The 15,838-nt window shown below is 39.1% G+C and overlaps 1 protein-coding gene across 9 annotated transcripts in view; it reads right to left on the bottom strand.

The window, feature by feature from the left end:
* Positions 1 to 15,838, bottom strand: part of LOC126335019 (ryanodine receptor) — a 691,249-nt gene that overhangs the window by 306,419 nt on the left and 368,992 nt on the right. For all 9 annotated transcript variants that reach the window (XM_049997852.1, XM_049997851.1, XM_049997850.1 and 6 more), the window contains 3 exons: positions 8,157 to 8,325; positions 5,306 to 5,598; positions 2,855 to 3,029 (listed from right to left, as the gene is read on the bottom strand). In XM_049997852.1, the coding sequence (XP_049853809.1) occupies positions 2,855 to 3,029; positions 5,306 to 5,598; positions 8,157 to 8,325 (637 nt within the window). The remainder of the gene's footprint in view (positions 1 to 2,854; positions 3,030 to 5,305; positions 5,599 to 8,156; positions 8,326 to 15,838) is intronic.

The following is a 15,838-nucleotide window of genomic DNA, read 5'->3' as shown; positions in this document are numbered from 1 at the left end:
GTACGTGCCTAACATATGATAACAAGCAGATAGATGAAGTAGATGGTGTTAAATTCTTGGGATTACAGCTTGATAATAAATTCAATTAGGAGAAGCACACCACAGAACTGCTGAAGTGTCTTAACAAATCTCTATTTGCAATGCGAATTGTGTCAGACATAGGGGATATAAAAACAAAGAAGTTGGCATACTATGCTTACTTTCATTCCATAATGCCATATGGGATAAAGTTTTTGGGGTAATTCATCAAGTCAAGCTAAAGTTTCCCGGGCACAAAAAAGGGCAGTAAGAGTTATATGTGGTGTGGAATGCAAGAACATCCTGCAGAAGCCTGTTTAGGGAACTAGGGATTCTAACTGCTGCTTCCCAATATATTTTTTTCCTTAATGAAATTCGTCATTAAAAATATATCACTTTTCAAACCAACAGCTCAGTTCATGGAATCAATACTAAAAATAATCTTCACAAGGATTTAAAGTCCCTTACTCTTGTAGAAAAAGGTGTGCATTATTAGGAACATACATTTTCAATAACCTGGCAGCAGCCATAAAAAGCCTAACAACCAACGAAATTCAGTTTAAGAGAAGCCTAAAGGATTTATAGGTGGCCAACTCCTTCTACTCCATTGATGAATTTCTCAGTGGAACCAACTGATTTTTGTGTGTGTGTGTGTGTGTGTGTGTGTGTGTGTGTGTGTGTGTGTGTGTGTGTGTGGCTTATTTGTTTCAGTTGTAAATATTTGTCATGTATTATTGTTTTTCTGACATGTTCTACATCCTGGAGGACCTCCTCACTACGGATAAAATGGAACGAAAGTAAATCTAATCTAGTAGATGACTTGTGACAAGCAAACTGTTGTATACCATTCAACATTAACTGTTCTTCAATTCTCTAGAGTGATGATTGTGATACGCCCAGTACAGAGAAAGAAACGAGTAATCACTGCCGGTTTTGCATCTTGTCCAAACACCAAAATGATACCTGCTGCTTAGTTTCCAACTAATGCATGTATGTATATCAAATTTTATCTCCTATTATGATGTAGTAACAGATTTTGTATTTTGTCTGGCATATTTTTTTAGCATTTCCTTACACCCATTAACACGAGCCCATTCTGAGTATTGGTCAAACCGTGCAGAATCCATCAGAAGCAGCTCTTCTCCACAGCTAAAAGTTAGCACAAAAATTCAGTGCGGTGCAGTCTTTGATGCACCTGAGGATGTTTCTGTCTCATGGTAAGTCAATCACTGATCCTCTTTGAATCAACTGTTTTCAACAAAAATTTATTTTGGTCAACCTTCACAAAGTACGACCATGGTAAAATTCTGCAGGCCAGCTGCAAAGAATCTTTTCTGAAAGCAGCTGACCACCCAAACTTGAACACAGTAATTTGCGGCATTATTGTGGAGGTAGACGTACACAAAGAATCTTCCGATGAAAATCTTGACATGGAATATCCATTTTTCCACAACACTCTTTCTTTAAACACTCGCTGTAGACCAACTACTCAGTCAGATTCTGAGTTGATATTGTTTTAACAGGAACAAATGACAACTAGTAATGTCACTTATCTGTAGAACCATCGAGTGGATGTTTATGAAAAAGTCCAAAAAGACCTTTGGGTTCTGGATATTCTTGTCCATCTTCCTGCTTCTGATGACTACAGAGTCATACCTATATAACTGTGAAGGTGAATCTGTACTGAAATATACCTTAGAAACAAGGCCTAATGCTCATAAAACAGAAATCACCATGGATGAGCCTATACTGTTGTAACAGACTGATGAATTCCATGCAGAACATATTTTGCTGATCAGATCTCTGTAAACTTCGCTGGGGTACTTACTGTACTAGAGAAACGTAATGCAATTTCAAGAATCTCACCACAGGCAATTCTGCCAGTATACTACTCCACCCTATTACATAAGTATCATGTGAGGACTTAAGTGTTAAAATATGAGAGAAAACTGGGCACATACAGAAGCAAACAATCTGTAATTTTTTCTGCACACAACCAATTACTGGAATGTGAAGGGAGATGAATTATACTTGTACACTCTATGGTGTAGTCCTATTGGGGCTGCATTGCTCAGACCTGTGAACTCGGTTAGTTTACCTGAGCAATTTCAAATGGACCCACACTTTTATGTCGAAACTGGAATCACAGCACCTCCCTTTACTTTATTGCCTTCTCACATAGGAAGCATTGCCAGATATGAGTTTTACATTAAAAAGCCATAAAAAAGTTATAAGAATGATAGCACTCAGACCTTGAGCCTTTCAAAATGCAGTGTGACACACATTCAGATATAAAGCGACACATACAGTGCATTGACATAAGGTCTTCACTGGAGAAAACAAAGAAAGAAAAAATGAGACACAATGAAGTTCTGAGTTAATTCAGGGCTTGAATAAGGCTTACCTTAAATCGACATTTGTAAAAATGATAGTTACTACTCACCATATAGAGGAGGTGCTGATAGGCAGATGGGTACAACAAAATGACTGTCAGTAAGTAAGCTTTTGGTCAAACACACACACACACACACACACACACACACACACACACACACACACACACACACACATGCAAATGCAGCTCGCACACGCATGACACTAGTCTCTGGCTGCCAGAGACTGTGGTCATGTGTATGTGAGTTGCATTCGCGTGAGTGTCTGTGTGTGTATGTTGTCTGTTAATGACGAAGACTTTTTGTCCAAAAACTTACTTGCTGACTGTCTTTTTGTTGTGCCTACCTGTGACTCAGCATCTCCACTATATGATGATTAACAACTATCCTTTTTATTAATGTAGTCATTATTCCATACCAGATTTTCCATTGTTTGAGCTTACCTTGAATCGATGGTTTGTTTCCTTTCCTTCACAGGTAAATGTCACATAACCAGTAGCAGCATCAACGAAGCACCCAATAAACATCCCTTGTGATGCCCCTTTTCCTGATGCATCATTTGTTACTTCATTGTAAAGCTCATCAGCTCGCACCATGTAGCAACTTTGACGGTCAACACTAATAATGGAAAAGGATATCTTTTTATCACTAAAATAAATTATCATTATTACATAAATAACTTCTTTGTACCTAGAAATAACTTGCAACACATCTTTTCAGAAGGAAAATCTTTGGCCTAACACCTGCAGTAGAAGCAGAGGAAGTACAAAACAATTTAAAAAAAATTATAACACTTCCAAGAAATTATATTATGCATTTTGTCAGGTTGTGAGAAATATCTGTAGCACACAAGCTCATAGTAATACTACGAGTCCTTCATTTTATCTAAATCACAGTTGATGGTATTCACCCTCAGTTTTAGCCATGAATGCCTGTTAACAGTTATGGCTTGAGATAGAGCACACAATGAGATTTTCATTGACAAAGGTAAGGAGTTCTAATCATTTACAAATTTTATTGGGAAGTCCTACAAGAAAGGTACTGTGCTCATTGTGACAAACTTCCCTGGAGTTTTGGTGAACCCACAGAGGTGATTATTTTTTCGACTTCCTTTAGGCTGACAGTTAAAATACAAATCTCAGAAAGGATTTTGAACACATATAACATACAAGTAGTGTCTACTTTTTGGCATAATCACTAGTATGTTAAGTATAGGGTGCTTATAAATGAATATTGGGGTTTTAACACTTTATAATATTTTTATATTACACTTACAGCTATAAATGATACATAAAATGAAAGAGAAACTCAAAGAGTTTTACCAAGAACCTTATACATGTTCAATGTGAGCACCATTTGTCACACAGCACACATCGTCTGCTGGTAGCAGAGGCATGTACACATGATCCTTGATGAAGCCCCAAAGGAAAAAATTGCATGGCGTTAGGTCAGGTGAACGTGGAGGCCATGCAAAGCAAGCCCCATCATTGGGCCCCTTGCATCCTATCCAGCACTTGGGTACAGTGAAATTCAACCAATTTAGCAGATTGCGGCAGAAACATTGCACACTGCTGCCAAAAACAACTGTTTGTGTTGCTCTTTCATTTGACATATCATTAATAACTGTAAGTTAAATGTAATAAATATTATAAAGTGTTAAAACCTCGACATTCATTTATAACCACGCTGTACATTTTTCAGGACATCATACCAACTTTCCTATTCCATCTGCAAGAACCCTGACACACATTTCTCGAGCCACGCTGTCATGATGCCCTATTGTTCCTCAACAAAGGAGCCAATAGGTTTCATGCCACAGGAACAATAATCAACGTAGCTACACATTGTTACAGCCCGCAAAAAATGCAAAAATGCATTCACTTATGAACAGAGAACCATTCTGCCATACTACTATCATATTGCTTCACCTCAAAACAGTGATGTGGTGAATCATCATCTCCATAATCCAGATATGTCACCAAGTGACGTCCACCTTTTCTGGAGATGAAGTGGCGGTTGGTTGGATGATGTTTCACCGCTAATGCGGAACTACAGAGCATAATTGTGACATACCAGATGAGGCATGCAGTGGAAAGTTTTAAAGAGATAAGAAGGGAAGCTGGTACTCTATTAGACAAATGTCTCAGTTGCCAAGGTGAATAATTAGGAGACATCCAACATTTATAATTAGTACTTGCTTTAATTTCCACTCTAATCAATGATTAAATGGTTAGTCCTTGTACCTTCTGCATGGAGTCTTAACATATACTGCATTCCATTCCTCCCATATTAAACACTGTAGGAATAAGATGGCCACACAGTATGACTTGAATAGGAAGTGGAAATGGTAAGGGTAGTGGAAACCTGGTATTGTTCACGTATTTTTTATATTGTCCACACCAACATTATAAAACTGGTATTTGGAATACTTTCAAATTGCCACATGATGAATGACAGTAAGATTCTGACTTCACAGGTTGCATTAACAATGACGAAATTTTTTAAGTACTAATAATGGCAAGCACAAGCCTCTGACTGAATACCATTATATAAACACAATGATCGAATATTAGCCATGAAAGTAACAAAAAATGTAAGTATTAGATTATGTATTGAAGTATAACAATTAAGAATGCACATGTAACAAACAGGAAAGGATGAGAGTGAAGTAAAAACAAAGGGGGGGGGGGGGGGGGGAAATATACATATTAGATTATGTATTGAAGTATAACAATTAAGAATGAACATGTAACAAACAGGAAAGAATGAGAGTGAAGTAAAAACAAAGGGGGAAGAAAAAGGGAGCGGGCGGGAGACAGAGAGTAAGTAAATAAAATCTGCAAGTAAATACAATCTTTTGTAGTGTAATTTACATATAAATTTGCAAATCTTACCTCTCCATTATTCTTTCATACTCATCCACTATTGTTACAGATGCTTTCTGAACATGGCTCTGGTTGAAGTCTTTTCTATGGACATGGTACTGAGTTGTTACCCATCCAACATACACATGTGTTGGGTCTTGACCAGGAAATATTCGCACTCCATAGAAGTACTCATTTATAAGTTTGAGACATTCAGCATCAAAAATCTCATTACCAATAGCCTCTACACCTGTTGCTGCAGGAACAGACAAAGCCTTCGGTGATCGATCTGGAACCGATGGTGGAACTACCTTCAGGTCAGTCTGGAACAAAAAAAAAAAGCATGACTGTAAAGTCACAGTTTTGTAAGTATGTAGATCCAGTTAAGACACAATAGTAACTTTAAGTAAAGCTATCAATTATCGTGATGAAGGTCGTATGTCCTTGCCTTCATCTTATTTTTTAAATGATTCACCCACTGAGTAACAGGATGACCTATAGTTAAACACAGACTCTAAAATATGGGACAATTTTTCAAGTTCACAAATAATTGCCAGAATTGAAAGAAGCTGTTTGTACAGACCAGTATATGTCATTTATTTAGAATGACATGAGAGGGGAAAAAAAAGAGAATTGCGTAATATTTTCTTTGGTTCAACTATCATTTTTCTGTAGTAAGTTCTATCCTTTAGCCTGGAACAGCAATTTTAATACCATTGCAATTTTGACAGCATGAATTACACAAATGAAATAAAGACATTAAACTTAAAAGCAACACATATATTGGGTAAACATAGTTGTTACATATTACTATCATCATTAGGCTTATTTCCTGATTCCAGGGAACTGTATAAATTGGCAAATGATATACAACTTGGGCAGAAAGAAGAATCGTAAAGCATATACTTTAACAACAAATCTGTAAAACTGCCATGTCTGCCTGTTTGAAAACAAGTCTCCAAAATTACTGATAAATTTTCATGGGGTTTTTGCAGGTAACTTTAGTATAGTTTGGGGCACTGTGTAGGCTTAATTTATCAAAATCTGATCACAGAAAAAAACAGCATGATTTAAAGTTTTATCCAAAACCATCCTATCTGTCTTTTTGAACCTGACAATCTCTTTCATGGGGTTTTCACAGGTAACCTGAGCATAGCCTGAGGAACTGGATACTCTTTATTTCATGAAAATTGGGCCACAGAAAAAAAGAATTATCATAACTGAAAGTTTTAACTATACTAATGTTATAAATGTGAAAATAACCATGTCCGTTACATCTTCATGACTAATCCGCTGGACCAAATTTGATGTAAAGATAGGTTCTACCCTAAAGAAGTACATAGGGCACTCTAGAAAATATGTAGTACAAGATACTTACTGATTTGAAGAGAAGAATAGTACATGAATTAGGGAAAATATTTACTCTCTGTAAAAGCCATTTACTCTTTAACTTTTGATCCTTAACACATTTTTGAAAATGCTTTTATTGGTTGATAGGTGCTCCATGGTATGATTCAAAGTAATGATAACAATTCTTATACAATCTTCAACGTGTTTAATTTGTACTTCCACACTATTTGTTGCATAATGTACACATTGTTTGAGAGCTGTTCATAAAGTATTGGGCTTTCATCCACGAAATCATCTTTATCTGGATACAACTATTTGACACTAGTCACCTTCAAAGTAGTCCCCTTTGGCTTCTACACGCCTCTTCCAATGCTGCTGCCACTGCTGGAAAGCATATTTTGCTGTGGTGCCTATTTGCCCTGTCAAATTTCACATGATGTCTTCTCTTTTCTGAAACCTGGTTCCTTTAAGAGTCTTTCTAAGTTTAGGGAAAAGCCAGAAACACTTGGAGCTACATCAGGGGACTAGGGAAACCAAAAAACCATACCACTGTTGTATTTAGCCCAAACACTCTGAATTAACCGAGAACAATGAGAGGGTGCATTATAGTGGTTAAGGTGCCAACCGCCTGCTCCCCACAGCCCAGTTTTTGCATCTCACTGCTTCATATAGGCAATGTAAAGCCTTTTGGTAATACTTCTTATTGACATTGGTAAGAAAGTTACGATTACTGTTCACAATACTCAGCATGTTCTGTGTGGTCTCCAAATGAAGTTGCTTCTGCTCAGTTGTTAGCAAGTTTGTCACAAATTTTTCTGAGATCCTCCTGAGGTCCAAATGTTTCAAAAATGGGATGAATGGCTCCAATTCTAATTTTAATCACATCTGCAAGTTCTCTGATTGTGATTCAATAATCCTGCATCATCAGCGTTCTTACATGATTAACAACAACTTCATTTGGATATGTTGATGACCTACTTGAATGTGCTTCACTCTTCACTGATGAGTGACCATGTTTGAAGAGGTTGTACCACTCCTTTATGTGTGTGGTACCCATTGCTTCAACCCCAAATACTTGTTGAATCTTGCAGATTGTTTCAACTTGACATTTGGGATGCTTAAAACAAAATCTGATGAAATAACATTGTTCCACTTTTTATGCCATTTCACTCACAATATAAAATCTGATGACAACTACTTATATGTATTCACTTGTCATTAGGTAGCCAATGATTGGTTGTTTCATCAGTCACGAAAAAAATCAGGCATGTGTACTACGTATGCCTACAAATTTACAGGAAATACATGACCCAATACCATTGTTGGTTTCAATAATAAAAAAATAAGGTCGGATAGTTTTTGAACAGCCTTTGTATGATGCATACTTACTTCAGTAGCATGATGTATAGATTCACACTTCTGCCCATACCCCTCCGTATACACTGCTCAGCAGAAACTACTGATATGCGAGTGTGGTTGCAGGTAACAGATAGTCTAAAGTAAGAATGAGTTATAACAGATAGTTTTGTACCTGAGACATGCGGACTTGTGCTGTTCGTGGTGGCTGAAGTGTATTTGTACGTGCCATACCAAGTGGTTTATTTCTTTCTGGTAGTATTTCCCCATCTATACCACCTGGTTCTGGAGTTTTTGCTTTCTTCATTCCTTCACTGCTTGCATCTCGTTTTCGGGAGAAAAATCTGCAACCACAAGAAGATAAAAATGTATATTCTAATTATGGCAGTTGTTACCATTATTCCTTCCATTACCGTATTTATATTCTTCCAAGGACATTCCATTACCCAAATTATGGGAGTCTTACTCAGATGATGATTTCCTCTGAGGAGATTGAAACTTACTTATTTTTAAATTAAATGCTATGAAGATGTGTGTAACAGATAAGCATATAATCAATGGTATGAGTAAAGCACATTCTGATACATAGAGTCTGACCCTTAGGCCATAAATTAAAATTCCTTTTAGCATAAAAGTGATTCATTTGTTTTCAGCCCCTGTTGACGCTGTCAGTGGCCCTCTTTTTCCAATTTGTCCATGACAACACCAAGTCAGAGTGTCAAAGCATATATATATATATATATATATATATATATATATATATATATATATATATATATATATATATATATATATGTCTGCTTGTGTCTGTGTATGTGCGGATGGATATGTGTGTGTGTGTGCGAGTGTACACCTGTCCTTTTTTTTCCCCTAAGGGAAGTCTTTCCGCTCCCGGGATTGGAATGACTCCTTACCCTCTCCCTTAAAACCCACACCCTTTCATTTTTCCCTCTCCTTCCTTCCTTCCTGACGAAGCAACTGCCAGTTGCGAAAGCTCGTAATTTTGTGTGTGTGTTTGTGTGTTTTGTTCATGTGCCTGTCTGCCGGCGCTTTCCCGCTTGGTAAGTCTTGGAATCTACACAAAATTTCTAGCTTTCGCAACCGACGGTTGCTTCTTCAGGAAAGAGGGAAGGAAAGGGAAAGATGAAAGGATGTGGGTTTTAAGGGAGAGGGTAAGGAGTTATTCCAATCCCGAGAGCGGAAAGACCTACCCTAGGGGGAAAAAAGGACAGATGTACACTCGCACACACACACACATATCCATCCGCACATACACAGACACAAGCAGACAGAAATGTCTGGTCAAGGCATTAATAAAACAGCTACCACACTACATGAGGAAAGAGATATCATACAGAGGGTGGACAAGTGTTAATGATTTGCTTACTTTCATAGAAGGATTAGAAACAATGAATACAGGAAGGAATAAGAGTTTCCAGGATAGTGACTGGGTTAATAAAAATAAAAAATCTTTTTCTAGTCCATTTGTAAAGAAAAGAGAAACTAATTATTGTTCATAATAACAGAAATAAGACAAGAAGCAATGATGGAAACAATATACATTCACAAGTTTTTGTAGCTCATAATGAAACATAGACATAACTAATTCTAGAAAAGATGAAGTTCAAAATAATTATCCCTTTACAGTTGTCATGTGCCAAAATCCAGGATATACTGGTTGCATGTAATCATAAAATACTCATCACAGAGTAGTTCTCATCTACATCTACATGGATACTCTGCAAATTGCATTTAAGTGTCTGGCAGAGGGTTTATTGAACCACCTTCACAATTCTCTATTATTCCAATCTTGTATAGTGTGCAGAAAGAATGAACACCTATATCTTTCTGTACGAGCTCTGATTTCTCTTATTTTATCATGGTGATTGTTTCTCCCTATGTAGGTCGGTGTCAACAAAATATTTTTGCATTCAGAGGAGAAAGTTGGTGATTGGAATTTTGCGAGAAGATTCTGTCGCAACAAAAAACTCCTTTCTTTTAATGATGTCCAGACCAAATTCTGTATCATTTCTGTGACACTCTCTCCCATATTTTGCGATAATACAAAATGTGATGCCTTTCTTTGAATGTTTTTGATGTACTCCATCAGTCCTATCTGGTATGGATCCCACACTGTGCAGCAGTATTCTAAAAGAAGATGGACAAGTGTAGTGTATGCAGTCTCCTTAGTAGGTCTGTTACATTTTCTAAGTGCCCTGCAAATAAAACGCAGTCTATGGTTAGCCTTCCCCACATTGTTTCCTATGTGTTCCTTCCAATTTAAGTTGTTCATAATTGTAATACCTAGGTATTTAGTTGAATTTACAGCTTTTAGATTAGACTGATTTAACATGCAACCAAAGTTTAACGAGTTCCTTTTAGCACTCATGTGGATGACCTCACACTTTTCGTTATTTAGGGTCAACTGCCACTTTTCGCACCATTCAGATATCTTCTCTAAATCATTTTGCAGTTTGTTTTGATCTTCTGATGACTTTATCAGTTGATAAACAACAGCGTCATCTGCAACCAACTGAAGACAGCTGCTCAGATTGTCTCCCAAATCATTTATATAGATACGGAACAGCAAACGGCCTATAACACTACCTTGGGGAACACTAGAAATCACTTCTGTTTTTCTCAATGACTTTCCATCAATTACTATGAACTGTGACCTCTCTGACAGGAAATCACAATCCAGCCACATAACTGAGACGATATTCCATAAGCATGCAATTTCACTATGAGCCGCTTGTGTGGTACAGTGTCAAAAGCCTTCCAGAAATATGGAATCAGTCTGAGTTCCCTTGTCAATAGCACTCAACAATTCATGTGAATAAAGAACTAGTTGTGTTTCACAGGAACAATGTTTTCTAAACCCATACTGTGTCCACAGACCGTTTTCTTCGAGGTAACTCTTAACGTTCTAACACAATATATGTGTTCCAAACTCCTACTGCATATCAATGTTAACAATATGGGCCTGTAATTTAGTGGATTATTCCCACTACCTTTCTTGAATATTGGTGTGACCTGTGCAACTTTCCAGTCTTTGGGTAAGGATCTTTCATCGGGTGAACTGTTGTAAATGATTGTTAAGTACGGAGCTAATGCATTGGAATTCTCATAAAGGAACCTAATTGGTATACAGTCTGGACCAGAAGACTTGCTCTTATTAAGTGATTTGAGTTGCTTCACTACTCCGAGGATATTCACTTCTACGTTACTCATGTTGGCAGCTGTTCTCAACTTGAATTCTGGGATATTTACTTCGTCTTTTTTTGTGAAGGCATTTCAGAAGGCTGTGTTTAGTAACTCTGCTTTGCCAGCACTGTCTTCGATAGTATCTCCATTGCTATTGCACAGAGAAGGCATTGATTGTTTCTTGCCACTAACATACTTCACATACGACCAGAATCACTTTGGATTTTCTGCCAGGTTTTGAGACAGATTTTCGCTGTGGAAACTGTTAAAAAGCATCTCGCATCGAAGTCCATGCTAAATTTCAAGCTTCTTGGGGATTTTGTGTCTGTTTAAATTTGGCATGTTTGTTTCGTTGTTTCTGCAACAGTGTTCTAACCTGTTTTGTGTACCAAGGAGGACAGCTCCATCGTTTGTTAATTTATTTGGTATAAATCTCTCAATTTCTGCTGATACTATTTCTTTGAATTTAAGCCACATCTGGTCTACACTTATATTATTAATATGGAATGAGTGGAGATTGTCTCTCAGGGAGGCATCAAGTGAATTTTTATCTGCTTTTTTTGAATAGCTATATTTTTCAAGGATTTGGGGTTACAATATTCAATCTCGCTATGACAAACCCGTGTTCACTAATCCCTGAATCGGTTATGATGCTCGTTATTAACTCAGAATTATTTGTTGCTAAGAGGTCAAGTGTGTTTTCACAACCGTTTACTATTTGCATGGGCTCATGAACTAACTGCTCGAAATAATTTTCAGAGAATGCAATTAGCACAATTTCAGATGATATTTTACGCATACCTCTGGAATTAAACATGTATTTTCACCAACATATCGAGGGTAAATTACAGTCACCACCAACTATTATCGTATGAGTCAGGTATTTGTTTGAAACCAAACTCAAGTTTTCTTTGAACCTTTCAGCAACTGTATCATCTGAACTGGGAGATCAGTAAAAGGATTCAATTCTTATTTCATTCCGGTTGCCAACAATGACCTCTGCCCATACTAAACCAAAGGAAGTATCTATTTCAATTTCACGACAAGTTAAACTACTTCTCACAGCAACAAACACACCACCGCCAACCATATTTAGCCCATCCTTTCGGAACACCATTAGGTTCTTTGCAAACATTTTGGCGGCGCTTATATCTGGCTTTAGCCAGCTTTCAGTGCCTGTAACGATTTGAGAATCAGTGCTTTCTATTAGCGCTTGGAGCTCAGGTATTTTCCCAACACAGCTAAGACAATTTACAACTGTTATACAAATGGTTCCTGTATCTACATTCTTCCTGTGTTCCGCCTGCACCCTTTGTGACTGAAGCCCTTCTTGTGTTTTCCCAAGACCATCTAACCTAAAAAACTGCACAGTCCACACTACACAGCCCCTGCTACCCATATAGCCACCTCCTGCATATAGTGGACAACTGACCTATTCAGCGGAACCTGAAATCCAACCACCCTTTGGTACAAGTTAAGGAATCTGCAGCCTACACGGTAGCAGAACCGTCTGAGCCTCTGATTCAGACCGTCCACTCGTCTCTGTAGCAGAGGTCTGCAATCAGTCCTGTGGACTATGCTGCAAATGGTCAGCTCTGCTTTCATCTTGCAGGCAAGACGGGCAGCCTTAACCACTTCTGTTAGCCACTTGAAACCAGAGACAATCTCTTCTGATCTGAAGTGATACACATCATTGGTACCGACATGAGCAACCACCTACAGTTGGCTGCACCCTGTACTCTTCATGGCATCCGGGAGGACCCTTTCCACATCTGGAATGATTCCACCCAGTATGCACACAGAGTGCACATTGGTTTTCTTACCCTTCTTATCAGCCAAGTCTCTAAGGGGCCCCATAACACGCCTAATGTTGGAGCTCCCAACTACCAGTAATCCCACCCTCTGTGATTTCCCGGATCTTGTAGGCCGAGTGGTTTTCTCTGAAACAGGGCAGGTGACAGCATCTGGCTCAGCGACAGTGTCAGCCAGAGACAACACCTGGAACTTGTTTGTCAGACAAACTGGGGAGGTCTTACGTACAGCCGCCTGGGAAGTCTTTTGCCACCTGCTTTGCCCTGGGGTGACCTCCCACTCGACCACAGGTGAGGGGTCAGCCTCAGTGTGAGCAGTGAGGACCGATCGGAGGACTCTGACATGCTAAACGTCCATTGCCTCCCCTCGGCCGGACCACAACAGTGGTGCCCATCCACTGCAGCCTCAAGCTGTGTAACTGAAGCCATCACAGCTTGAAGCTGAGAGTGAAGTGTCACCAACACGGCTCCCATCCGCACACGACAATCACAGTCCCTGTCCATACTAAAGACTGTGGAAAACTAAACTATGCAGATAAATGGATTATCAGCATGTGCTCTGCAAACCTACTGTAGACCCTGAAGAAAACACGAGTGTCTAGTATTACGCAGATATTCAAAAACCTAACTACCAAAGCACTCAGGTGAAACTAAATAATTTGCCCTTGATTAGGAACTTGTAATATGTCACAAAATCGATTTACTTTCCAACATAAATGAAAATACAAGAACTGTGGCTATTAGATATTGAATTTACATGCAGAAACTCAAGACACTAAACTATTAAAGCACACAGATGATATAATAAAATTCGATCCTGGTTAGGAACTCGTAAATGTCACAAAAGTGGTTACTTCCCTGTTGCTGTACCTGTCTCAGTCAGCTACTACAATCAAACAGAGGAGTTTACACCAAAACCTACAGTAAATGAAAAATAGGGAATACGAAAGGAGAAATTCACATTGATTCAATTACAAGATTTCCTTGATTCAGAAGAGCTGGTAACTACATGCAAAAAGATGGATTTATTTCCAACTTTATCAACTACACATGTTTATTCAGAAGCAATTACTGGTACCAAAGATAAATTAATGAAACAGGAAACCAAGAAAGCTATAAATATAGAACCATTCTCCTTCATATTGCCTAACATAAATATTCAAATACAATTGGGAGAAGGAAACTTGCTACTCACCATGTAACAGAGATGATGAGTTGCAGATAGGCACAACAAAAATACTCACAATTAAAGCTTTCAGCCATTGGCCTTCCTCAACAATACACACACACACACACACACACACACACACACACACACACACACACACACACACACACACTAGAAAATGCCTACACATGCCTACACAGAATGCATCATAGTGGTTGCAGCCTAGTTTGTAAACCACATGACTGGTTTCACAGGTAGACGTGCCTTTGATGGGGTAGGTGATAGTGACCGGACTGGAGTAGGTGGTGGTGGGAGGATGTACAGAACAGGTCTTGCATTTAGGTCGGATATGAGCCTTGAGGTAAGGGATTGGGAGCAGGATTTGTGTAAGAATGGAGGAGTATATTGTGTAGGTTTAGTTGACGGTGGAATAACACTATGGGAGGGGTGGGAAGTATAGTGGGCAAGACATTTCTCATTTCAGGGCATAATAAGAGGTAATTGAAATCCTGGTGGAGAATGTAATTCAGTTGCTCCAGTCCTGAGTGGTACTGAGTTATGAGGGGAATTCTCCTCTGTGACTGGATGGTAGGACTTTGGGAGGTGGTGGGTGACTGGAGAGATAAGGCATGGGAGATTTGTTTATGTACAAGGTTGGTGGGATAATTATGGTCAGTGAAAGCTTCAGTGAGACCCTCGGTATATTTCGAGAGGGACTGCTCGTCACTGCAGATGCGACAAGCATGGATGGCTAGGCTGTACGGAAGGGACTTCTTGGTATGGTATGGGTGGCAGCTGTTGAAGTTGAGGTATTGCTGGTGGTTAGTAGGTTTGAAATGGACGGAGCTATTGATGTAACCATCTTTGAGGTGGAGATCAACATCTAGGAAGTTGAATAAGACCAGGTTAAGCAAATAGGGGAGAAGTTGTTGAGGCTCTGGAGGATTGTGGATCCAGATAGCAAAGATGTCATCAATGAATCTGAACCAGGTGGTGGGGCCGGCCGTGGCGGTCTAGCGGTTCTAGGCGCTCAGTCCGGAACCGCGCGACTGCTATGGTCGCAGGTTCGAATCCTGCCTCGGGCATGGATGTGTGTGATGTCCTTAGGTTAGTTAGGTTTAAGTAGTTCTAAGTTCTAGGGGACTGATGACCTCAGCAGTTAAGTCTCATAGTGCTTAGAGCCATTTGAACCAGCCAGGTGGTGGGGTTTGGATTCTGGGTTTTTAGGAAGGATTCCTCTAGGTGCCCTATGAATAGGTTGGCATAGGATGGTGCCACGTGGGTGCCAATAGCCACTCTGTCTGCAAAATTCTCCTGCTATGCAATTCCAAATTCCTGGGAGGCATAACACACACTGAAATTCTTGCCCTGCAAGAACTTGAGCTACATACACAATGCCATTTCAAAAAGCTCTCCATCCTGTTTACTTCGTACTCCACTTTGGAGTACCACTGTCCACCACCTCTACAACAAGCTTCAAATCTCCCACATATCCCCTTACAGGTGACAAACCCTAGCTTGGAGACCTACTACACTTACCCCACCTTCAAAAACTCCCTTCCACCACCACACAGAATCCAGAACCTAGAAAGACCCGCAATACAGTTATGAACCTTTCCTCCAAAAGTCTTATCCCCACAGAAATAGCTGTCCTTTCCAAAGGTCTCACCTTTT

Source organism: Schistocerca gregaria, chromosome 2, assembly GCF_023897955.1.
Source record: "Schistocerca gregaria isolate iqSchGreg1 chromosome 2, iqSchGreg1.2, whole genome shotgun sequence".
NCBI lineage: Eukaryota > Metazoa > Arthropoda > Insecta > Orthoptera > Acrididae > Schistocerca > Schistocerca gregaria.
The sequence above is the reverse complement of the archived record's forward strand: the minus strand, read 5'-3'. Positions and strand labels throughout refer to the sequence as shown.